We start from the raw sequence: 27,395 nt of genomic DNA, 5'->3' as shown, positions 1-27,395 counted from the left end.
ATCTGAATAATTATTCCAGATCAACATGCGGACAGCCAATCAGAATCGACTTTGATTGTAAAAAAGTCACGTGGAGTCAATGGTCTTTGTTTGACGATAGTATAAAAGCAAAGCTGATGATGAACATTTCATTAAACACTTCTTAACACTCACTAAAAAGTCTGCTAGTTGCCTCGTAGTTCCAGTAAAGGATATATTGATTTCTGTAAAGGAGATTATTGTATTTTATAAAGATTTGTTTAATTATCCCGAACTGAAGAAGAGATATCTCTGAATTCTGGTGCCTACTGATCAGGAACCTACGGTGCAGTCAGTTTGATATCTTCTTATTAAATTCATTTATTTATTCTTTGTTGATTTATTCTTGTTTTTAAATTAAATACACAAATTAAATAAAACTCGATTATTAACATTTATCTGAAAGATTAACATTTTTAATTTAGCTACAAGGAAGGAAAGAAGCTGCCTTCACAAGCTCTTATTTATAATTGCCAGTGAAGAAGTAAAATTATAAAATACCAAAGAAATATGGACCCGGTTAGTTTTTTAATTACATAGTTATAATGCATTATTTATTATATAATGCTAATAGTATTATAAAATTATATTATTCAATTTATTCACTCCAAATATCTCTTACAGAGTGTAGCCGTCAGCGTTTCATATTCGCAGAGCGAATCTAATTCTATTCCTTCAAATTCTTCTAAAGCAAAACCTAGAATTTTGGTAACTCAACACAGAGGGTTGACAATGTATACGCAACTGAATCCGCCGGCTGCGGACATTGATGAGCAGCAAGCATACGGCAAACATTTATATTTGAAATACAAGCACAACAAGATATTATTCGATACGTATTTGTATTACAAATATTTCGATGACCAGCAACTCTACGGTTAGCTTTGTTTTAATTTCTGATCATTTGGGAAATTTTACCGTTTTGTTTTTATTTTTTATCGTCTGGTCATTTTTACAGTTTTTTTTATTTTTGATCATCAGGTCATTTTTACAGATTGCTTCTAATTTTATACTTGTATTATTGCTACTATTTTTATTAATTATAATTTATAAATTATGATAAAAATATGTGAAAGTGGAATAATTATTTATTAATGGACGATCCCTTAGATGACTCTCTGGCTCCTCCGTTAACGTGTCCCAACCTGAAGGATTTCATAGATTACTACCAGTTGACTTCGTATACGTTGGAGAATGCATTGCAACAAGTCGAGTACTACTTCTCACCGTAAGTATTTGCTGCTGTTGTCGTTGTTTATCATTTCATTCTGTTTATATATTCCATTTTTATGGTTCATACCAACATGTACTGACTGACTGATTAACTAAATGTCTGTTCAATTTTCTAAATCAGACCAAATCTGGTGAAAGACGAGTTCATGCTCCAGACTAAAGATTGCGACGACTTCATGGACATAGGATACGTCAGCAACTTTGGCAAGATGAAGTTCATCCTAAGAGACATGAGTGAAAACCAGCGACGAAGGATAGTGACTCTGATGCTGAGAGGTTTGTTAATTCACTTTTATTATATCTATTCATTAATACTTGCTTCCATATACATTTATATCATAACTTCATAACTTGCACTACTGCTGGCCACCATACAATTGGGTCATCATCTTTTGTTTATTCTCATTTTTAGACAATAATTACAAACTATCATTTTGTATGGTTTTGTCGGACCTTACTGACTAACTTTTTAATATTATTAAATTATTTAAAGCCATTTTGTATTTTATTTTGTACACACACACTGCACACACAAATGCATAGACATGTGAATACAAACCAATGTATATACTTGCAGATTCACCCATGGTCGAGCTCAATACCACAGAGTCGAAAATGAGGAGCATTCCGTTGAGCGCAATGATTAGAAATGTTCTCGTCTTCCGAAACATCCATCCGTCGTGCACAGCGGACGACATCAAGAATCTTGTTAATGACGAGGCTACGGGGAGAGGGTGCAACTGCTTCCTGGCCGACCCGCTCTATCTCCCACCGTTCTCTTCATTCGCACAGGACTTGTACCAGGACACCAACCAATGGCTGGTCCAGTTTGAGTCAGAAGAGGCCGCAATGAGTTTTTATCAGATAGCTACCAAAGGGATTTCAATATTGGACAACCAGGTCTTTGTTAGGGTCCTCCTTCATTCATCCACAGCCTACAACAATCTGCTCTTACATGCGCCTGGAATGACGCTGTCAGATTTCAACCCGGCCTCCTCCGAGCAGTACATGATAAACTATATTTCGCCAAATCAGATCATCTACCAGCAGCCATACCTGCCACTTCATCAGCCTCAGCAGCTGCTCCAATTTCCAAACTCTTTAGGAAGTCTACAGCAGCAGGCTGGCCTGCAGATGGCCCCTCAACAGGCTCCACTACTGCCAACGACGATGTCTAATTATGACGCACACGTTATAAATCAGCAGCAACGCCCTCGATCCCCGACTCCCAAACGGCAATATTTATACCAGGCGGCACTGAACACTGCATCCATACCTTTACAAGAAATTATACCCAACAGCCAGTTTGCGCAGCAACCACAACAGCCACCACAGCAACAACAGCATCACCAGCTGCAACCACAAACGCAGTTGCAGCCCAAAATCTATCAGCAGTTTCCAGCCCAAGGAGGCATCATCCATCAACACCCGGTTTGTCTTTATATATACTAATTGTATTGTGTTGTATTATGTACTGAATTATACTGTATCATTTATATATATATATATATACTAATTGTATTGTGTTGTATTATGTACTGAATTATACTGTATCATTGCATTGTATTGGTAGAAATATTTAACTTTATAAAATCTTTATTTTTAGAATCTGACTCTACTGCCACAGGCGACTCCGTTCGTATGCCCTCAGCTTTTCTTCGACCCAACAGGAGGATGGGTTAGTTTTGAACTTTTTTATAACTAGAATTTATTTTTTTCGATTGTTTTTTCAATCAATCAATTGATGAATGAATGAAAAAATAAATATTTTAATAATTTATTCCTGCAGTACGTGCCGGTTCAATTCCCAACTATGGTCATCCCGCAACAGCCTCCTCCTGCCCTACCACAACAACAACCTACTCAGCAGCAGCAGCAACAACAACCGCAACAGCTGCAACAACCGCCGCAACAAATAGTACAACACCAAGCGATTGCCACGTCGACGACAGCCACTACTTTTTCGCCAGCTGCTGCTAACAGGGGCAACAACAACAGCAGCTACGTGCAGCACCAACATCAACAACAGCAGCAACAACAGATGCTGCACCAACATATGATGCATATGTTAACAGCCATCATCAACAACAACAGCAGTAACATAGGTTTGAAACAGCCACAACCTATTCAACAGCAGCAACAACAACACAAAAATCAATACATTCATCTGCTTTTACAGCAGCAACAGCAGCTGCAACAACAACAACATCAGCTACAACAACCGGAACAAACAACCACAACAGCTGCAGCTACCCAATCCAGCAGCGTTAATCCTCTCAGCAGCGACAACAACATCAGCAGTGTTAGTAGTAGCAGTAACACCACGGACGTCAAAGTTAATCACGCTATTACCAAATGGCAGCATCAGCAGCAGCCTGTGCAGGAGCAGCAACAGCCACAATACCATCAACCACAAGAAATCACATTTCACCAGCAGCAGCAGCAGCAACAACCACAGCAGCCACAGCTATCACACCACCACCATCATCAGCAACAGCAGTCACAACCAGGATCATTGGGGCCTTCAGGTCAACACAACATCTCGACATCAACGTTCATGACGTCATCCTCCATGAAGACGACAGCAGCACAACAGTCCGGAAACAAACTAGCAACTCCTCCGAACAAGCAGCAGCAGCATGCGTCAACCACAACAGCCGCCATCACAGAGTTGAGTCCTGGAAATCACTCGGAGAGAGCCAAGAAGAGTTATGCAGAAATCCTCAAAAGAAAGAAATCAACATTTATGATCCCACCAGCCTCTGTCTTAACATCTGACCAGTCCATCCTTGCTATTGACAATAAAAAAACCTCAATGACGTCACCGACTTCAACAGGAAGCGGCAACCAGCAAGCCATTGCAGCTGTTCTCAGCCTAAAAAGCAACGACTCGTCCAGTTGCGAGGACATCACTAAGACAGCTGAACCAGAAACGAAAGAAGACGAGGCAACGCTGTCACATCATCAGCAAGCAGCAACAGCAGCAGCTGGTCCAGCTACTACAACGGCTGCTCCTTCTACAAATACCTCTTCAGCAACTGCTTCCGCTACAGGCAACTGCATGTCGACATCCTCGTCGTCGTCATCCTCTGGCCCTATGACGCACAGAAACCGACAACAGCATCAGCAACAGCATCAGTCGTTCTCTCGGAAAGGTGGCGGGGGAGGCCACGCCAGCAAGAAAAAAAGCGGTGGAAGCGGCGGCGGTGGTAGAAATAGTAGCCGCTACTACTACAACAGCAGCAACTCCAACAAACAGTCCTTTCGAACTTGAAATGAGATGATAGCATTTTATAGATGATACGGTGCTAATGCTGATTAAACTTCTGATATGTTTATAGACAATGGATAATAAAAATCTTATAATTATTTTATTATTTTAATAATAATAATATTATAATTATTTATTAAATTATTATTATTACATGTAAATAGGATCGCTTTGTTGTATAATAAAAAAAATTTTTAATGGAGTTCATAGATGAGAAACTGGAGGCTTTAGTAGCATTAGAAGCCCGTTTATTATTATTATAAATATAAATAAAATAATAAAAATAATAATAATAAAATGATAAAAAAAAAGTTTATAATAAAAAAAATTTTCAATGGAGTTGATAGATGATAAACTGGAGGCTTTAGAAGCCCATTAATTATTATTATTGTTATTATTATTTATAATTTTATATTATTATTTATATTTATTTTACATATATATATATATATAATTATATTATGATTATTGTTATAGTGCATTTTTTTCTGAACTGTTGCCTTGAATGTATATAACTTTAATTTGCCATCATTGTGGATGCTGATTTTTTCATTTATTTATTATTACAACTAATATAAATAATAATAATTAATAATTTTATCCATTTTTAATGGAGTTCATAGATGAGAAACTGGAGGCTTTAAAGCCCGTTTATTATTATTTCAAATAAAAATAATAATATATTAATAAAAAAAAATAATAAAATAATAATAAAAAAAAATTGTAAAAAAAAATTTTCAATGGAGTTGATAGATGAGAAACTGAAGGCTTTAGTAGCATTAGAAGCCCGTTTATTATTATTATTATTCATATTTATTTGTACATATATATATATATAATTATATTATTTTTATTGTTATAGTTCATTTTTTTCTGAACTGTTGCATTGAATGTATATAACTTTTATTTGCCATCCTTTGTTGACACTTATTTTTTCATTTATTATTATTATTATTAATACTTTTAACTTATTATTATAATTAATATCGTTTTTATTATTATTCATTTATTTTCAATTTATTAATTATATTATATTTTTTGCTGGCTGTGAATGATCAATATTATTTTTATTTTATTACAGTGTGTGTGTACGTGTGTGTGTTTGCGAGTCTGTACGTGTGTGTGTACACGAGTGCTTGTGTGTCTGTGTGAATTATATAGTTTTCAAACATTGTGGAGTCGTTTTAGATAAATAGATAAATTTTAAATAATAATAATAATTAATAATAATAGATAAATTTTAAATAATAATAATAATTAATAATTTTCTCACTAATATATTATTATTATTATTGCTTTCGTTGCGTTTGTAATTTCAGTAAATAACTTTTAAATAAATCAAATAGATTAATTAATTTAATGAACAGTTAATAAGTATATGAATAATTGATAAGCATATAAATTAATAATTAATATGTATATGAATAAATTAATAATTAATGAGTGTATGAATAAATGAATAGTTGATAAGTAAATAAATGAATAATTAATAAATGTATAACTAAATTAATTATTTATAGGTATATGAATCAATGAATAAATTAAATACATACATACATACATACAAACATACACACACACTCACTCCCACACTTACATGCATACATACATATATATATACCTACATACACACGCATACAAACAAACATACATACATATATACATACATACCTACATACACATATGTATAAATAAATTATAAATAAAATAGTAATAATAATAAAGTAATGTTAACCTTAGCAGTGGGGCAAATAGAGGGCATGGCACATCTAACCCTGGCTCCTAATTCATCAGATGAGACTCTCGGTGGGTCACACTTTCTCAGAGAACCAAAAGCCGTGCAACTCTCAATCTGAGTGGCATTCGTGTCCGGCCGACCCATCCTCATCGATACTGGCATAGATGAGGAAGATGTAGTCGATGCTGACTGACATGATGAGGTAGTAGGCAAATCTTTGTCTGACTTTATTTCCTCTACAAATTTTTATATACAAATCCTTTTTTTAAATATTTTAAGTGAATTCTGGCAAAAGGTTTGTAATAGTTTTTAAAAAAGCTTGCGAAATCCTCACTTAATTTTTTTTGTAAAAATTTGATTAAAACATGACCAACCATAGGCCCTTACACAATTATTTTTAAAAAAATTTGGGGCTAAGTACGTGCATTTAAAAGATTCAACACTTAGAACAAATTTGAAGATTTGTCATGATCTATCCATGATCTTTGATAGTTTTGTACAAAAAAAAATTGAACCTTGATTATCATCCGTGGTTTCACCATGAGTGTCAGTGAGACCAAGATCAGAACACAAGACGCAGTAATCAACACCATCAGCCGTGGTCCCATTTATTGGTTTCGTCCTCATAAGGATTGTCTTCAAGATTTTGATAAAAAAAACAATTTGTTTAATTAATTAATTAATTAAAATAATAATTTTTAATTAAATATTAAAACAAAAGGTAAAAAATTTTACAACTTACTGAGCAAACAGGGCAGGTCGTGGCCAGCATTTTGTAACCCTTCAGTAAATAGGAGCCCATGGTTTTACTAATTTTATCTTGCAATTCTCGTCTGCCCTCTAAAATTTTTTTCTCAGACTCTGATGGCTCCCAACAATATTCTGAATGGAGATCAACTAGATGATAAAACGAAAAATTCATCATCAACAAATTAAAAATTTAAATAAAAAACAGTATTTTTAATTTTTGAATGGCAAAAAACATCAAAAATTACCAAAATCCGACATAACTAAAGGTTCGGCGACAATTTATAAAAAAAAAAACTAATTTAAATTTATGTAAATAAATAGATGTAAGTTGTATGGAAAGCCGTTCATGTCAATAAAAACCCTTTTTTAATAAATAAAAATTGTGTGTGATATAATATAACACACAGACCCGTCTTTAGCTGAAATATTTCATTAATTTTTTTGTTTAATAAACTGAGAAAATACAAAAAAAACCAACTCAAATGTCAACATCTCCATTGCTATAAAAGTCTGACACAATCACTGAATGAAGTTTTCAAATTTAATTTGAATCATTGGCATTGTCAGAGTTTCAATATCACCATCATCGTGATTGTCATCATCAAAATTATCATCTTCATGCATAATGTAGAAAAATTATTGGAAAACTGGTGACTTAAATGCCTATCGAGCATACAACAAACTATTAAGCAGTAATGTAAAATCAAGGACTTGAATTGCAGAAATACACCACCTAGAACTCATTTCATACAACAACAAAAATCCCAAACATTTTTGGCAACGATGAGATTGACTAGTTAATTGATTATACAATAATAAACACTATCTCATTCATATTGCCGTATAATATGCAAAGAATGGCTATAGTTCAATCCTAGTAATCCAACCTTTGACTTCAGTAAGCCTTTGGTTTTCACCAAAAAAACAGCAATTTTTATATTCGGATTAACAAGAATAAATTTAAAATACATAATTCCATTTGATAGAATTAAATAAAATTGCAGCATTGCTTTAAAAATAATAAGTACAGCAAGCAAGTAAAATAGCCTCGATCGCTTTTTCCATTACATCGTCTTACGTGGAAGAAACCACTTTTAAATTTATTTTTATATTTGGTTTTAAACTTAACTCTATATTTAAGCTTCGATAAATTATTTTTCTAAAAGCTTCAAACGTCGGTAGAAATTAGGCAGAAATTCAGACATTTTTGTCTACTAATTTTACTGGATTATTAGTATTTAAATTGTTTTTTACTGAAAAATTTTTTTTGAAGCTACTTAGTATTCTTTCTTACTTTTAAATCAATGTTGGCTACCTTTTTGTCTTTTTGACGTTCCACAGTTAAATAGAATGAGTGAAAACATCTAATTTTAAAATTTTAATGAATTTAAAACTTCAATTGTAAATTTGTTTTAATTTTATCGCAGCGTCTGTACTTTTATTTTAAATTATTCAACCGATTTGAAAGAACGAAATTCCAAAAATGATGACAAAAATTGTGAAAGCCAAATACATTGCACTGACGTTGTTAGGAGTTTGGGTTCTGTCTATGATCTATATGTCATTCAGCATGACGGCCAATCAGGACGCGAAAAATTTCCAACTGAAGGAAGATCTTCTGACAAGGGCCCTCAGTGAGATTGACAGATTGAAACAAACCAACAGGGAATTGACTGAATACATAGAAAAAACAAGGTTTTGTAATTTTGTATGATTACCTTAAAATATTAAATTTTATTTTGTATTTAATTATTATTATAATATTATATTTATAAATAATTTATATAGTCATAATATATATTACAAAAATTATAATTGAGTTTAAATATATATTATATATATATGTATATATATATAATTTTTACAATATTTTATAAATTCTACAAACGAACTACAAACATATTAACGCCAAACATTCGGTAGAATTTATAGAATATTGTAAAAATTATGGTCTATTACCAACATTAACGTATATATATAAATATATATAGGAAAATGTTCTGTTTTAGTTAGCTTCCTATTTAATTTTTCTATCCTATCCTGCTTAAAATAATAAAAATTTTGGTTTTAAACTCAAGAAACTTGACAATGATTTTCCATCTATCCTTAGGAAAATTGAAAAAATAAACAGGAAGCTAACTATCGGGGAATATGCTGTGATTTTCATCTCTAATTGCACATATATATGTATATATTATTATAGATAGATTATTAAAGATTATTATAAATGAGCTTTTGGGGTCAATTCATTTTATTTTTATTATTTACTATTTAATCAAGATCTTTTTTCATCATTTTGTAATCTTAATAATGAAATATTTTTCAGACAAAATGTGAATGATCATAATGTTAATGTAGTTCTAGATCGTTCAACAAATCATCCTGTCGAAAAAAGTATAAAAATCGTTAGAGGTATATTTATGAAAGTTGATTTTTTTATCAAATTTATATTGAAAAACAGTAGAATAATATTAAAATTCATCTTTAACAATAAAAAAACTTTGTTAATTCCACTCTTTATGCAGCATTAAAACCGAGCAAAGAGCATGAAATGTGCGCCAGACAAGTGAAAAACGACGTCGATGAACTCTGGTACTACATTCGGGACCAGTTCCAGAAGCTGAAGACAGAGTTCCATAACTCTGAGAAAGTTGAAAAAATAAGGAAAAATTTATTTCAATATTATAGGTCAATGATTTCTTCTGTTGAATTATGATGTATAGATGAAAAAAGCTAAAAAATATATATATATATATTACTTTATATTACTATAAAGTAATATATATATATAGATATATAATATTTTGATTCAAATAATGATTCAATAATAAGAGTTCAGAAAATTCAAATCAATTCAAATATATTCAATCAAATAATAGTAAAAAGAATTTAATTTCAATATTTCAGGTTATTTAATTTTCTGGGATTGAGTGATAATTTTATTTTAAATTAAGCTTTCTACTTGCCGTTGTTGTAATATTAGGAGATGTTTTTTGAGCTGTGATTACTGTGATATCATATTTTTCTCAAAGTAATTTTTAGTATTGTATTTTGATCTGATTTAAAATCATTTATAAAGAAATATTGAATGTTTATTTAAACTGTGGTTATCAATAATTAAGGTGATTATTATTCTGATATTACGTCCTACCTCGGGAAACCGGGTCTCTGGATGCAAAACGAAGATTGATTGATTCTGATATTATAGAATTAAATTTTGAATTAACAAATTTTGACATGAAAAGTTTAATTTAGATTTTATTGGTCCGTATTTTTAGGTAGTAAATTCTGGTATAATTGTTTGATCTAAATTAAGTTATATAAAATTTTATTGGAGGTTTTTCATCAACTAATATTTTTACGTTCATCCGTTTTACTTTCTCATATTTTATGACCTAGTCACCGAATAATTTCTTTATTTTTGATTCGATTGGTTAGAATTTAATTTCCAACGATTCATCATATTAAATTATTCTAAGTGTGTGATTATCTACGCGTGTATACAATTTTTTCGAAGACCACTAACTCTTCTCACTTGGCGTCAGTTGTTGGATAAATTTGTCTTCCGCTTCATTTTTCAGCGTGATAGTGAATGATTTGAAATCGTTGGGAGAGGCAGACGCAGCAGACGCGTGGCGTCTCAAGGAGTCAAAGGAGTTAGGGCAATTAGTGCAGAAAGTTATCCACAAATTACAGGTTGTTGTTATTATCATCATCATTTTTTTTTGGCTTGTGGTTTCTCTTGTTTAAATTGTAAATTTTAGAATCACCGAATTTTATGTTACGAATGAATGCTAATGTTAATGGGATCGTTGTATTGAATGTTCAAACGTTTAGTGGTTTAACAGCGCAACGAATAAAATAAATTTTGTATCGAAATTTATTTATAGAAATTCTACTATAGATGAAGAGGTCATAGAAATTCAATAAAACCAAAATATCATGACGATTTAACAATACAGCAGACCGAAAAGTTATAAATAATTCATTCATTCATATTTATAAGCCAGAATTCATAAAAACGCAATGTAACCACAGATTTTTTAAATTCTACAGAACCCAAAAGACTGCTCGACCAGTCGACTCTTGGTATGCAACCTCAATAAGGGCTGTGGTTTCGGCTGTCAGGTTCATCATGTTGTCTACTGCATGATTATGTCCATGGGCTCCAATCGAACTTTCGTCTTGAATGCTAAGAGCTGGAGGTACCTGAATGATGGCTGGGGTAAGTTTTTCATCCCCCCTAGTACTGCTTGTGATGCAGTTAATTACGGAGAGCCACCGTTCTGGAAGGGTATGGTTGAAAGGATTGATTTCGGATTGTTGTGTGTGTGTGTGTGTGTGTGTGTTTGGTTTTTCATCTGTGTTTGTTTGTTTCTGTATTTGTTTGTTTGTTTCTGTATTTGTCTGTTTGTTTCTGTATTTGTCTGTTAGTTTGTTAATTATATAAAACTTGTGTATGGTACGATGGTCCAGTGGTTACATCTGGCCTAGCACATCTGTTGCATTGACGGGGTTCGATTGCCAAGAAATTCCTGCCTACTACATGCGACATGTATGACGCGTTGGTTCGCTGGTATTTGTGTTTGCTGTGGGCACCTCGAATAAATGTCTTAGAGAGAAAAATATCGTAAAAAATGGTACCTAAAAACAATAAAAATGGTGATAAACTAATTCACTAATTCAGCCCCTAAACAATAAAAAAAATGGCTGATTCAGGGGAAGAAGACACTACACGAGTCATCCAACTGCCAATTATCGACACCCTAAATCCCCGACCGAACTACCTCCCTCTATCCATCCCCACCCAACTTTCGGAGCGTTTGAAACGTCTGCACGGTGACCCTTTCGTCTGGTGGGTGGGCCAGCTGATGAAATACCTCATGAGGCCCCAGCCTACATTTCAGATGGATATCGACGATGTTGCCAAGGATTTGGGGTTTGACGAGGGGGAAGTTACCGTCGGGTTGGTTTTTTGTTTATTTGTTGTTTTTTTTCTGTTTTTAATTGTTTTTCATGTTTGTTTGTGTATTTGTGTCTACGTTTTGATTGGCTGTTGCTCGTTGTTTTGTGTTTTTTTTTGTTTTCGTTGTATGTTTATTTGTATCTTACGTTATGTTCTAGTTGTTTTGCAGTTGGATTGGTTTTATTGTTGTGTGGTTTGTGAAATAGTGAATTAGCAGACCAACTAAACGAACAACCAACCAACCAACTAAATAAATAAACAACAAATCAACCAACCACCCAACTAAACAACAACCAACTAAATAAACAACCAACCAACTAAATAAACAACTAACCGACTAAAAAAACAACAAACCAACCAACTAACTAAACAACAAACCAATCAACCAACTAAACAACCAACCAACTAACTAATCAACCAACCAACTAAACAAACAACTAAACAACCAACTAAACAACCAACCAACTAAATAAACAACAATCAAACCAACCAACCAACCAACCACAATCAGCGTCCACATAAGGAGAACAGACAAAGTTGCAACCGAGGCAGCCTTCCATTCGTTAGACGAGTACATGGCACATGTTGATACCTACTTCGATGTCCTCGACACGATAGCTGCCTACCCTAAGAAAAGGTCAATCTACCTTGCCACCGATGAGCCGTCTGTTTTTCAAGAGGTCGCCCAGAAGTTAGTGCTGCGGCAGTGCTGATGATGATGATGATAATGTTGATGATTAATGGTAATGCTGTTGTTGATGATGATGATGATGATGATGATGATGTTGATGATGATGGTAATGATGACGATGAGGATGGTAATGTTGATGATGATAATAATGTTGATGGTGATGATGATGATGGTAATGATGACGATGATAATGATAATGTTGATGATGATGGTAATGATGACGATCATCATCATCATGATAACACCCAAAAAAAGATACCCAAACTACAAAGTGATTGGCAACAAAGATTTCTCACAGTCGGCATCGTTGAGGTCCAGGTACACGGAGGCCTCGTTACGTGCTGTAATCTTGGATGTCCATTTCCTGTCTAGGTGTAAATATCTCGTCTGCACGTTCTCCTCTCAGGTTTTTAAGTTCTTTGGTGGTTTTTTTTTATTTCTGTGATTTACAGTTCTTTGTTTGTATGTTTGGGATTTGCAGTTCTTTGTTTGTATGTTTGGGATTTGCAGTTCTTTGTTTGTATGTTTGGGATTTACAGTTCATTGTTTGTATGTTTGGGATTTACAGTTCTTTGTTTGTATGTTTGGGATTTACAGTTCATTGTTTGTATGTTTGGGATTTACAGTTCTTTGTTTGTCTTTCTAAGGTTTTCTGCCCTTATTTTATTTTTGCGTTTCAGTTTTTTTTTTGTTTTGTATTTGGTCTATGGTTTGTTATTCTTTGTTCGTCTTGCACTCTCTGTCGTTCGTTCTTTTATTTCTATGTTAATTTTCTCTTATAGTAATTATTCTATGTTTGTTGCACTTCCTGTCTTTACATTTTTTTTTAAATTTTCTTTCCCCTTAGTACGAGATATATACCACCAGATAACAAACTCATGTGGTGAATTAACGATTATATTAAGTTTAATTCAACTTACAATAAGCTTAATGCAATTAACGATAGTAATTAATTCTGATGGTAATAATATTGTTTAATAAACGACCAATCCATTAATTAATTAATATTCTAATTAATTAAATTAACTAATTAATTAAATTGACTAATTAATTAAATTGACTTATTAATCGATTAGTTAAACTTCTACATTGCGAGCAGGTCTGTAGGATGGCCTATGAGCTGATGCAGACGATGCACGGAGATGCTTCGAAGTTCTTCACCTCCCTGGACGACATCTACTACTTCGGAGGCCAGTTGGGCCACAGCCAGCTAGCCAGACTGCCCCACTCCCCAGAGGAGCCAAACGAGATAAGTTTCAGAAGCGGGGACAGGATTGGCGTGGCCGGCAACCACTGGAATGGGTTCTCGATGGGGACCAAGTTAGGCACGCCAGAGAGGGGTTTATACCCTTCGTTCAAGACCTTAGAGGTCGTCAGTGAGGCCGATTTTCCGATATTCAACGAGTTTAAAGATGAAATCGAGGATGACGATATGAGGGAAGGGGGCGAAGATAGAAGAAAGAATGATGCAAATTCTTTGGAGGGTAAAGAGATGCGATCCGCAAACATTCACGACAGCAACAACGTACAAATTAAACCCATGATCAACAGTCATAATGTTCCCCCATTAGAAGCTATGCAGAATGCTTAAAAGTGGATTCAATACCACGAGGTTGTGGCTGTTTATCAAGCGCTATAATATTGAAAAAAAGATGTCGTCATCATGGTAGGAAGGGTTCTGAAGGGACAGTGGCGTATTTGTATTTGAGTGTTCTTGTTTCTCGTTGCTTCAATCCGGGCATTGGATGCCGCTCACATCCATTTAATCTGACAGCTTAGGCTTTCTTTTGTTCTGCGGTATTCATCTACTAATGTTTCTGTCATTTCAATTAATCATTCATTTCATTCAACCAGTTGTTCATTCATTTCAGTCAATCATTTCATTCACTCATTTCAATCGGTCAATCGTCCGCCAGTCAATCGATTACTCAACAAGCCAGCCAATCAATCGATTGGACAATCAGCTATTTTATTTTTATTATTATTGTCTGGCCATAAATTTATTTTTGCTAGGATGTTTGTTTGTATTGGCTATTCTTCGTGATGTTCTTCTCTCTCTTTCTCTTCTTCCTCTCTCTGCTCAATTCTCTTGTGATAAATACGACATTCATTTTTAATGTATTTATTTCTATCTATCAATCAATCTATCTATCTGTCTGTCTGTCTCTGTTTTCTCTCTCTTTCTCTAAGTTAATTCTTTATCGTTACCCACTTTCAGTTTTTTCTTTTTTTGTAATCTATCTCTCTCTCTCTCTCTCGCTCTCTACTTATTCATCATAATATATAATTATTCACGTTTTATTTATTAACCATAGAAGAACCACACAATATTAATAAGTTTAATGATTGTTGTTGATTTCATGCTCTCGTACATTATTTATGTTTTTGTCTTGTTTCATGTTTTCATTTGTTAAGTTTCTAGGGGTAATGTGTTTTTCTAGACGCGCGCACACACATACACGCACACAAACATGTATGTGTTTATGTATCTGGTTTATATATATATATATATATATATATATATATATATATATATGTATATATATATACATACCATTACCCGCCATAGGCCAGACGTACTAGTCAGTAGCCTGCCGAATAAGGTCTAAGATAAGACAATTCAATCATTGTAACCAAGAAACTCAAATTGAGCTAAAGTTTAGGGTACATAAATATATACATGTATACAAAAAGATTATTATTTGATTATTGGTGTACATACTGTTATTATATATTTGTGTGTGTGTGTGTGTGTGTGTGTGTGTGTGTGTGTGTGTGTGTGTGTGTGTGTGTGTGGCTAAATGAACCTGCTACATACATGCGTTCGTTCTCCTATTGTAAATGTTTGTGTCCATTTTCAAGCCCAACGACGATTCTTTTTATTGTTATTATCGCTCTTTTGGATGAGATTTGTCATTATTTATTATTAATGATGTTATTATAAAATTATTTAATATTTTAATTAACATTATTTTAATTAATATTATTTTATTTAATTTTAATTAATATTATTTTAATTACAAATAATTACTGATATTACCGGTATCATATTGATACCAAAGAATCTTGTGAGGCATTTTAAGTATTGGCATATATTTACGTTCTTTGTTTACGATGACGTTGTCTATGTGTGTTTGTGTGTTGTTATTGTTGCCATCCTCATCATCGTCGTCATCATTCCGTATAATCGTCATCGGTACGATAATTGATCTTCACCACTATACAACAACTAATGGCTTTTGTTTGATAGGTTACTAATTCCAACAATAAATAGACAGATAGATAGATAAATAGATAGAGAGATAGTAGACAGACAGACAGATGGATAGATATATAGATAGACAAATAGATAGATAGATTGATGGATAGATAGATGATAGTGAAAAAATATAATAACCATAATTTTACCATTTTGATTTGAGAAAATAACAAAACTGATCTACGTTTCTAACGACATGAAAAAAACAATTGATTAATTAATTAAACTAATTGATTAATTAATTAAACTAATTGATTAATTAATTCATTTATTAAATGTTGTTTGATCATCCATAAAAAGCAGGCGAGATTATCCTCTTACTTTAGTATTGACATTTTTAAAACTTTAAATCTTTGCTGTAAGGATATAAATTAATACACAATTTATACATAATTAATAATATATGTATATATTATGTTTATGTACGTATGTATGTGTGCGTGTGTGTGTATTTATGTATGTATGTGTGTGTGCGTGTTGTATATACACATATATTCATAAATTAAGCTTGCATGTGTTTGTTTATGTACGTATGTATGTATGTGTGTATATATTTATGTATGTATGTGTGTGTGTGTATTTATGTATGTATGCACAGGTACATGTATGCGTGTGTGTGTACACGGGACGTACATAACACTATAATGTACAGACGCTTTCGGAATTTAGCATGGAGACTTTATTAATGAAAGCCGGATTGGTGGCGTATATTTTGATTGGCAGGTCCCAGACCATCGTCTCTACGTCTAAATTAGCAGGAGCAGTCCATGTTGTTTTCGGGGGGTGTACGGGATTAGATTCAGAGGGATGTTCCAAGAGAGGGCTGGTCAGGGTGACGAATTCAAAGTGTAGTCTCCATTTTAGAGCCACTGTTTGATTTGAGGTATGGGTTAATTCTTGTAACATGTTTCAGTTAATTATTGCAATGAAATTTTATAAAAGAACATAGCAAATATATTATATCGTCATTACTGCTCCATCACGCTATATCGTCATATACTATCACGAATGATATATTGCTGATACTATATCACTGATATATATGATGTCGTTGATCATTGAAATTTTATAAAAGAACATAAATTTATTGTACCGTTATCACTGCTACATTATGCTACATAAACTTCATCAAGATGATAAAAGTCTCGTTAGAAAAATTGAGAAACTCAACTACAAGTTGAATAATGCTGAAAACACAGTGATCTTTATAAATAATTGTATCACGAATGGTATATAGCTGATACTATATCATTGATATCATTGATCAAATTAGATTGAAAATTGTAAGAAGAGAAAGTTGTCCACCTAGGTCAGTGCTAAAAGCCGGAGTGGCCGTCAGAGGGATAGGAATAGCGATGTGCGTTCTCTGCACAAACAAAATAAACTCTTCATGTTTGTTGACGTTAGTGACGATGGAGCCGTCCAAGTCGGCAGTCGATAGGGAAGAGGAAGAAGCTTTCCTATTGGTCGATTTCAAATGACAGCCGTCCAATAGGGTCTCTTTGCATTGCAACGTCACTGAAAACTGTTATTCAAAAGTATGTTTTTCATTCATTTAACTGACTGTGAAGTTATCTTAAAGAAACATTATCATAATTTAAAAATTTTTTTTATAAAATAATTAAACTAAATTAAAAAGTTGATAAAAAAAATTTAAATATTTTTTTTTAAATAATTAAACTTGATGAAAAAAACTAAATTAAAAAGCTGACAAAAAAAGATTGGAGTTAAAATAATAATCGAATGGAGTAAGATGTCCGAATGTCATGCACCTGTACACATTTAACGGCTGCCTTATCGAATATGCAGACCCCGATGATGTCATCGCCTAATCTGAAGGCGTGTTTGAAGAGGCAGAACTCAACTACTAAACCTTTCTTATTTGTTATGTTGTAATGGCCTGTTGATAGATGACGGAGAATGGATGTTACAAATCAGAAATTTTACTGACAGATATGATTTAATTTAAATAAATTAAATTTAGTTGATTTTATCATTTAATTTAAATGTTAAAGGCGAAAAAATTGTTTAAAAAACTTTATATTCGATTGAATTTGAAATAGGCAAGTTAAAAATTTAAAAAAATTAGAGAAAATTTTAAATAAGACACTTGGTATTTTTCTGCAGGTGAGCAGTTGAAGGTTCTCCATCGCAACGTCAAAGATGCTGTTGTCATTAGGAATGGGCTGATAGAATGGGTTTGTCGGCCGACAGTCATCGCTACCTTCACACAAGTTCATCATGCCCTCCAAGCCTTCCGATCACAGTTTGAAATAATTTTTAACAATTATAAAGCCTAACAATTAGTAACAAGTAGAATTGATTAATGATACTATCAATAAAATTTCAAACATGCTATAAAAAAGACACTAAAAAATAAACAAAAATTGAAATGTGAGACATTGAACTAATTTGATGGAATCAATCATAATATAACAAAAATACAAATGTAAGCCATTGAACCAATTTGATGGAGTCAAAACTAATTTAACCAAAAATACAAATGTAAGACATTGAGCTAATTTGATGGAATCAGACCTAATTTAAAAAAGTACAGATGCAAGACATTGTACTAATGTATTAAAAATACAAATGTAAGACATTGAACTAATTTGAAGACGTCAGACAGACCTGGTATGATTAGGACTCTAATTGGAATCTTCATGAGTTTGATGTGGCCTCCAATTTTTTGAGTGCCTATGGTGATTTTGTACGAATATTTCAGACAGGACCCTCTGTATGATGGGGCAATATTCACCGGCAGTGTTTCTTTGTACCTGACTAATGGAAAAAATTTTAATAAATGAAATACTTTTAATCGATAATATTATAATTATACCGAGAAGAATTAAACTGACATGTTTGAGAATCCCCAGGCCCTAATGTGATGTCACAAAACAAAATGGCTGGTTTACTGGAGAAGACCGTAGATCCTTTTTCATCTTAAGATTAACAAAATGATGGCTTTGTTTGAGTGATTCAAGTTATAAAATTCAATATCATTATTTCAATCAATCAATCTTCGTTTAGTGTCCAGAGACCCAGTTCCCCGAGGTAGGACATTGTTTTCTTTGCCATCTACTTTTTGTGCCAAATTAGACGATCAGTTGTATCCATTTCATTTAAATTTAGAGCTTTCATGTCTTGCTCAATTGTTCGCAACCAGGTCTTCTTTGGATGGCCTTTGGGACGTGTGCCAGGTACTTCAACATCCGCAAGAGAAATTATAGCACTGTTTTCACTTCGTATGACATGACCAAACCACTGCAGACGGTGTTGCCAGCATTCGTCCTTTATATCATCTAAACCAGCACGATGCAGGATTTCAATAGATTTGATGTGGTCCTTCAGACTAATTCGTGGCATCCATCGGAGCATTTTCATGTCGGTTCGTTGAAGTTGTTGTTCCAGTTTGGTTGTCATTGGCCATGTTTCTGCACCATATAACAACACCGGACGTATCGTAAATTTGTAAAGTCTTGATCCTAGTGGTAGTGGGATGTCACGCTGCATCAATATAGAGGCAAGGAGATGCCATTTATTCCAGGCTGCACATATGCGTGCTCCAGTACAATTAGTTATTTATGATATTTTTATTTAATTAAATTAATTAAATTACACTAGATTCTAAGTCCAATCTAAAGTTCTAAAACCATTAAAGTTTAAAATACAAATAAATAAATTGAGCACAGATCATTTTAAAGTGTACCTTTAAAAGGGGCAAGTGATGTTTCATGGCTACCGACTCGATTGAGATTTGATGATGATTCTGAATTTTTATGTGATTTATCCCCCAAGGCAATTTTAGATTCGTTGACGGAACACTGACAATGAATCTGAGCACTTGCCCAAGCAAGCTTCACTAATGGGGACTTAGATCTACTGAAATGGAAAATAAAAAATTGTAACTTATATAATTCGGTCATTGTACGTCACAATCACTTTGAATTTAGTTTTTTTTTAAATTTAAAAAAAAATTTTTAAATTTGTTTTACTTGCTGACGTAGCTTTCACTAATTTTGAAAGTGATATCACATTCGACTGTTTCCCCGGCAATGAATACGGATCGTCCGCCTAACAACTTGCACGATATTTCAACCATAACTAAAAATTATGACAACGATGAATATAAAAAAAATTTTAACCGATTAATAAACAAAATCAAAGTTTTTTAATCATCAACTTAATTTCACATTTAAATTTTTTTCTCACTTTTAAATTGTTATGACTAATCGATCAATTCGATCAATTGGTTGGGCTATTTGAAGGGCTTGGATTACTGGCTTACGAAATTGCATGGATTTTAACGAGCAGACTATGAAATATTTATTTGTATCTTAAATCCATGTAGTAATTCTATTTAATTTTATTTAAAAGACTTATGTATTATTAAATTATTTTTGTTAATTTGAATATTAAATTGCTTTTAATCCGGTGAAATTCGGTGGCTTACTGAAGCCGAAGGTTGGCTTATTAGGATTGAACTATAGTCACTCTATTTTTACACTATTCGATCATGTTAAACTTTTGTTTGCTTATGAAATAAACGTCCTAAATAGATCAAAATTGTTATTTTAACAACTATCTTCATTATATTCAATGAATATTTTACGTTCTGCTGGTGCTCACAGAAACTGGTTGCTGAAATCAGGCGTTGGCTTACTGCAGTGGCTTACAGGGTCTCAAAGAACTTTTATGATAGCCGTTTTTTTACATATAATGCCTTAAATAAATCAATATATTCATATCACAATTATTTTTGTCAATATTAATATGGAAATTGCTTTTGTCTAGTGAAATACCGTAGGTTGGTTTAATCGGATTTTTTTTTCATATATAAAATACTATAAGATTAATCAATCAATCAACCAACCAATCAATCAATCAACAAATCAATCAACCAACCAACAATTCATTCAATCAACTAATCAAACAACCAATCGACCAATTAATGAACCAAATTGAATGAACCAAATAATCGAAAAAAAAAAAACAAAAAATAAAAAAATATTTGCAAGACTTGTTCAAACTCGAACAAACACTTAACCGTATAGATCTACAAACAATTTCGAGATTTTAGTAAAGAAAGACAAACACAATAGTTGCTTTTATTTGAACTCATTCAAAAATGAAAAGTGACGGTTAATTAAAATTTTAAAAACGTCAATTTTTTTAAAAATTTGAATTTTAAACAAACAAATATAACAAAATATCGACCGATAAAAAATAATAACTATTATCATTATACACACTCCTAGTATTGATAGTTCTCTGAGAATGATTCACGTAACAATAACATTTAGTATGAACAGTTCACAGCATATCATAATGACTAAATCAACATACCATACAGTAATTATTTATACATGCATATATACAAAGTAAATCAAGAAATATCCAAAAATTATGTAACCAAATTAAAAAAAACTAGAAACCAGTCAGTTTTTAATAAATTAATAAATAATTAAATAAATAGACATTATTAAAAAGATTGTTCAAAAAGGTAAAATTTAAGGCGACGACGAGAATGAAATGTTGTTTTTTTTTGTTTGTGTGGTGTTGTGTTGCGAAGCGAAAACAAACAAACACATCACAAAAAACTAGCAAGAAGTCGCAAGAATAGTAGTCAGTCACCTACCTACAATTAAATTACTCTCAGGGCCCTAGCTTACTTATAATGATCAACTCAACTCACCTACCTATAAATTTGTATTTCTAAGTTTTAGGATTTTTACACGTTTCAGGTATTTTATTTTATATATTTTAGCGTTTTTATTTTACTTGTAACTTTTTAACTAATGTTAAGCCCTAGCCTACCTACGATTGTTCAACTCATCTCAATCCCTAACTTGCCTATGAATTAAATTAAAGTCCGGTAAAGAAAATAGAAAGTTGAAGAGAAACATAACAACAACGACACCGAATGAATGTTGTGTATGTGTGTTGTATTGATGTGTTTGAGTGTGAATGTGCGCGCGTGTACTCTCCAGAAACTTCTTCACTCACTACAGGCGAACCACCATTGCACCGACCATCACCTGACATGCACCGATGGAATGAATTTGACCTGATACTGAAAAACCTTTAATTGAAAAAAAATTAATTTTTTAAAATAAAAAACAAGCCATTGGAATAAAATAGGCAACCTATCTTATTGAGATGACACTCAATCCTTCGTTCAAATTCGAGAAGACTTTCAATGGTACGATTGAACAAAAACAAATTTCCCTTTAATATTATCTTCGAGTTGCCATCGGAACGATCACTATGAGACCACCATCTGAAATGTGCTGACGCCCACCACAGCCCACCTCTCATCATTCTGTAGACAAGTTATTTTTATTAGCGAAATAGTAAATCAAGGAACAAATGAACGAACGAATAAATGTTTAACTGAATGATTGAATGATCGGTTGAATGAATGAATTAACTAATTAATTAATCAATGATTTAATGAATGAATAGAATGAATCAATGAATCAATTGGTGGAGGAATAATTAGAAAGATAGTGATAAAAAGAATGAATGAATGAGAAAAATAAAAAAAAGAAACTAAACGATACTTCAAAATTCGTCGTTGTTTTCTTCGAATTGTCATCGGAACGATCATCATGAGACCACCATTTGAAACGTGCTGACGCCCACCACAGCCCACCTCTCATCATTCTGTAGACCAATTTTTTTTATTAGCGTAGTATTAAATGAATGTTTGAACAAAGAAACAAACGAATAAATGGTTGGTTGAATGATTTAATGAATGAATTAATCAATGAATGAATCAACAAATGAATATAATGAATCAATTAATAGATGAATAATTTGAAAAATTGGGTGAGAAAATTAATGAATGAGAAAAATAAAAAAAACGAAGCTAAACCTTACTTTAAAAATCGTCGTTACTGTAATCCATTGCACCGACCATCACCATCTGGTCGGCACACAAGATGTCATCCGAACTTCAGAGTGTCAGTCGAACAGCCAACGCGCTGATTCTTCCTTCACCACCATCCTCATACGTAAATCATCATGAGACCATCATCTGAAACGTGCTGACGCCCACCACTGCCCACCTCTCATCATTCTGTAGACAAATTTTTTGATTAGCGTGGTAATAAATGAATGTTAGATTCTTAAAAGCAAAAAACTATAAAATGAAAATTATGTCAATAAATAATATTTTAAAATAATAAAGAAAGTAAAAATGAAAAAAAACTTACCGTCGTCCATTCGACAAAGGCAGAATGTTGAATGCGGTCCGGTTCCTACGTTGTCCTCCAAAACTGGTGCCAGTCCTCCTCGAGATTGTTGCTGAAACACAGCCCGTGTTGATGGAGAAAGATAAAAAGAAGATTCTCATCAGAAAGCTTAGCGGTGCCTGCATCTCAAATTGCTTAATAAAAATAATCCTATCTACCTATTCAATTACCTTAACTAATATATATTAAATTGTTAATGGTACGATAGTCGAAAGTCCCCCTTCATTCTCCCTCCTTGCACAGAGGTTCACCGACAGCCAGGGCACCGGATAGTAAACCATTGCCGTGCGGATAGTAGACTATTGCCGAGCGGATAGTAAACCATTTGCCGTCCGGAAGCCGTGCGGGTAGTAGACTATGGCCATGCCGCATAGTAAATCATTACCGTGCAGATAGTAAACCATTGCCGTCCGGATAGTAAACCATTGCCGGTTCACCACTGGCCACCAAGGCTTACCTCTGACAACAGACTTCGAAATTCAGAGTCTATCGGTTATCGTACCCTCAACTTACCTATTCATTACAATTAAGTCCTAGCTTACCTAAAATTACAAAACTCAAGAGCCCAATTCATTGGCCTTTCGGCACCCACCCCACCACCTACGTAATGCCTTGGGCTCCAACTTAGTAATAATAATATAAAACTTACACCCTAAATCTATTAATGAATGTGTTACAACGTAGCCTTAAATTACCTATTCATTACATTACGGTTCTAGCTTACCTAAAATTACAAAACTCAAGAGCCCAATTCATTGGCCTTTCGGCACCCACCCCACCACCTACGTAATGCCTTGGGCTCCAACCTAATAATAATAATGTAAAACTTATAATTAGCCTACCTATCGATACACTTACAGCGTTTTAATTTACATTACAAGATTGTTCCTAGAATTACATTATTGCCCTTAACTACCTATGAAATTAAATTACTCTCAACCTTAGTAATAATAAATTAGAATGTGTAATGAAAATAAAATAACGCTCAAATACTAACATATGTGTTTATGTATGTATTTGTGCGTGTGTGTAATACGCTGATGCGTGTAATGTGGGTGCAAGAAAAAAAAATAGAAGCGATAAACTTACGCGCCTACCTATTCAACTACATTAGTGTTGGATGCTTCCTATCTATCCTACCTACAATTAAAATCATGCCTATCTAACCTACCTATATAGCTACGTAATGTAATTGTGTGTATGTGTGTGTGCGTGTGAGCATTCTTACTTAATGTTAAATTAGAGAAAAACAGAGAAAAAAGAATAAAACGTATCCCAGCCAGGCGTGTATTCATTGCCACTGAATGAATGAACGTGGCCTGACATCTTCCATGATGAACTCCTCTGGAAGCTTCAACCTGAATGAAATAAAAAAAATGGAAAAATTTTATTTATTTAATTAATTTAAATGAAAATAGAGAAACGAGCCAGCCGGAAAAGCCAGCCAACTGGCAAAGAAAGGAACCGCAAAGAAACCGTAAAACGAACCAAAGCCAGGCGTGCATTCTTTGCCACTGAATGAACGAACGTAGCGTGACATCACAACCATTCTGATCATCAACAATGGACTCCTCTGGAAGCTTAAACCTGAATGAATGAACCTGAATGAACCTAAATGAATGGAAAAATCTTATTTATTTAATTAAAACGAAAATAGAGAAACGCAAAGAAGCCGACCGGTCGGCAAAGAAAAGAACCTCAAAGAAAGGTATCTATATAACTCTATATAACTCTATATAACTCTATATAACTCTATATAACTCTATATAACTCTATATAACTCTATATAACTCTATATAACTCTATATAACTCTATATAACTCTATATAACTCTATATAACTCTATATAACTCTATATAACTCTATATAACTCTATATAACTCTATATAACTCTATATAACTCTATATAACTCTATATAACTCTATATAACTCTATATAACTCTATATAACTCTATAACTCTATATAACTCTATATAACTCTATATAACTCTATATAACTCTATATAACTCTATATAACTCTATATAACTCTATATAACTCTATATAACTCTATATAACTCTATATAACTCTATATAACTCTATATAACTCTATATAACTCTATATAACCATGCATACTACCACATTCATTCAATAAAAATACCACTAAAACCAGGAACCACCGCGTACCTGTTGAATGCATGCTGTGAAACATAACAAGAAAAAACACAACGAAAACACCACCAAGTAGAGTAAAAGAATAGTCCCTAACCTACCTATGTAACTATATTAACTTATGCCCTAGCCTACCTATATAATAAATTAATTTTTAATCTCACCTACCTATGTTTCATTAACTTAACTCAAGACTGATGAAGAAAGAGAAAAAAAGAGTAAAACAGAACATAAAATACTACCACACAAACAAACATGATGTATGTATGTATGTATGCATGAGCAACCGCTAAAGAACCCACCTGAAATATAAAAAAAATACAACATACAAACCACAGACATTCAAACTCTATATAGCTCTATATAATAAAATAAATAAAAACAAAAAATTATAAAAATAAAATAAATGAGATCAGACAGACTGCTTCAAGCGAGGCAGAATGCCTGATCTGATTTTCATGTTGTCTCAGCTCCTTTATATACTCATTTTCAACCATACATTTTCATCATTTCAATCATTCACATCAGTAAAAAACTTATTTAATGTATGTAGTACATTATTATACAGTCTTAACCACAATGCAAACCGCACTAAATTGACGTCATCGAACGAACGCCTTCGAAATATTCTGATTGGCTGGTTAAATCTGCTATATTGGTTTTATATAAACATATAATCTTATTAATAGTTTGTATACATGGATTCTAGTCACTTTATATATATATATATATATATATATATATATATATATATATATACATATATATATATATATTTACATATATATAATATAAATTCATTATAAAAGCAAATCAACAGTAATCAGTGCTACATATGTACGCACGCAGTTCAAATGTTTTGGGGAGAATCCAAAATAGTTTGAGACCACACCTTGCTTAACATCCGATTCCAAGCCGAGCCAAGCCAAGCCATGCAAAGCCAAGCCGAGCCAAGCTGAGCCAAGATGCTTAGATTTATAAGCGCTTTTATATTTCAATGTTGCTCGCTTTCTATACGAACATCTCAATATAACAAATTTTCCATCCTATTTTAAAAATTTTCTTTGATGCTTTTCAATCAGTCAGGTCACAATAATCATTATCGATATCGCGATGAAATTATATTGAATTTTTTTTCAAATTGTTGATAAAAGTAACTAGTATATAGTAAAAAGTTAAATTTTTCTGAGAAATTTCATATATATTCATAATTTCATATATATATATATGTATATGTATATATATATATATATATATATATATATATATATATATATATATATATCTTTATTTAGTTTTGCCTGCGTATGATATTTGGTCAAGTTTATTTGATTGGAATTGAATATAACTTTTATACCGGCTAATTAACTACTATGCAGTAATATAACTACTGTTAACATGACGTCATTTCCTATTTTATAAGTTCAATTTGATGTTTTTTAATAAGTCAGGTCACAATCATTATCATCATCGATATCGCAATGAAATCAAATTGAGAATTTTTTAAATTTTTGAAAAAAGTGTTTTTATTCATTTTGTTCAATAAGATACAGTGTAATACTGTACTATTAATTAACCATTCAATCAACAAATAAATCAATTAATCAACCGCTGAATCAAAAACTGACTGAACAATCAATCAATCATTTAACTAACCAATCAAATAATCAACTAATTAACCAATAAACATTGAATTATGTAATTTGAAATTATTTCTGTAAATTTTAATGAAAATATTTCATTTTTGTAAGTAAGCTAACCTATGGCTTTATTAGGAGATGGTTAGCCACCGTATTTTCGAAACAAAAAGCAATATTTCTATTTAAATTGACAAAAATAATTTCAAATTACATAATTCGATTTATTTATTTGTAAATATTTAGTCAAGTAAATATTTTGCATAAGCTGTTTGTTGAAATCCATGTAATTTCGTAAGACAACCTATGGCTTCATTAAGCGGTAACCACTGTGTTTTCTAAACAAAAAGCTCCAAACTCCGTACATCGCTACATTAAAATTTTACTTTTAAATCTTTAAATCTACTTTTGAATGTTGAATT

The 27,395-nt window shown here is 32.5% G+C and overlaps 3 protein-coding genes across 3 annotated transcripts in view; 1 reads left to right on the top strand and 2 right to left on the bottom strand.

Annotated features, from left to right (window-relative positions):
• HELRODRAFT_155472 (hypothetical protein) overlaps positions 1–7,294 on the bottom strand; it is a gene marked incomplete at its 3' end in the record, with an annotated part of 18,382 nt that extends 11,088 nt beyond the window's left edge. Inside the window, exons 1-4 of the mRNA XM_009033806.1 lie at positions 7,256–7,294; positions 7,003–7,157; positions 6,776–6,896; positions 6,258–6,496 (exon numbers count right to left, since the gene is read on the bottom strand). Coding sequence (XP_009032054.1) covers positions 6,258–6,496; positions 6,776–6,896; positions 7,003–7,157; positions 7,256–7,268 — 528 coding nt within the window. The remainder of the gene's footprint in view (positions 1–6,257; positions 6,497–6,775; positions 6,897–7,002; positions 7,158–7,255) is intronic.
• Positions 7,295–8,367: 1,073 nt separating this feature from the next.
• Positions 8,368–14,258, top strand: HELRODRAFT_194786 (hypothetical protein; the record flags this gene model as incomplete). Its single annotated transcript, XM_009033805.1, has 9 exons — positions 8,368–8,705; positions 9,337–9,422; positions 9,536–9,698; positions 10,592–10,706; positions 11,067–11,304; positions 11,730–11,976; positions 12,488–12,667; positions 12,923–13,073; positions 13,767–14,258. The coding sequence occupies exons 1-9, from the start codon at positions 8,494–8,496 to the stop codon at positions 14,256–14,258; spliced, it is 1,884 nt and encodes a 627-aa protein (XP_009032053.1). The 5' UTR covers positions 8,368–8,493.
• Positions 14,259–16,062: 1,804 nt separating this feature from the next.
• On the bottom strand, positions 16,063–20,138 carry HELRODRAFT_186248 (hypothetical protein). The gene is made up of 9 exons (XM_009033804.1): positions 19,922–20,138; positions 19,636–19,808; positions 18,785–18,868; positions 18,558–18,707; positions 18,037–18,180; positions 17,699–17,826; positions 17,232–17,451; positions 16,367–16,795; positions 16,063–16,335 (listed from the first exon to the last, which is right to left on the bottom strand). Exons 1-8 carry the CDS (start codon positions 20,026–20,028, stop codon positions 16,566–16,568), a joined length of 1,236 nt encoding a protein of 411 aa, XP_009032052.1. The 5' UTR covers positions 20,029–20,138; the 3' UTR covers positions 16,063–16,335; positions 16,367–16,565.
• Positions 20,139–27,395: the final 7,257 nt, after the last annotated feature.

This window comes from Helobdella robusta, assembly GCF_000326865.2.
Source record: "Helobdella robusta unplaced genomic scaffold HELROscaffold_99, whole genome shotgun sequence".
Taxonomy (NCBI): Eukaryota; Metazoa; Annelida; class Clitellata; order Rhynchobdellida; family Glossiphoniidae; genus Helobdella; species Helobdella robusta.
Note: the sequence above shows the minus strand (reverse complement) of the source record. Positions and strands in the feature narration are given on the sequence as shown.

Coding starts and splice junctions, on each gene's coding strand:
- HELRODRAFT_186248 (XM_009033804.1), bottom strand. CDS start 20,028: ATGGTTGAAATATCGTGCAAGTTGTTAGGCGGACGATCCGTATTCATT. Junction 19,809..19,921: donor AGTGAAAGCTACGTCAGCAA/GTAAAACAAATT, acceptor TTTCCATTTCAG/TAGATCTAAGTCCCCATTAG. Junction 16,796..17,231: donor GGCTTTTAGCACTGACCTAG/GTGGACAACTTT, acceptor CAAATCAAACAG/TGGCTCTAAAATGGAGACTA.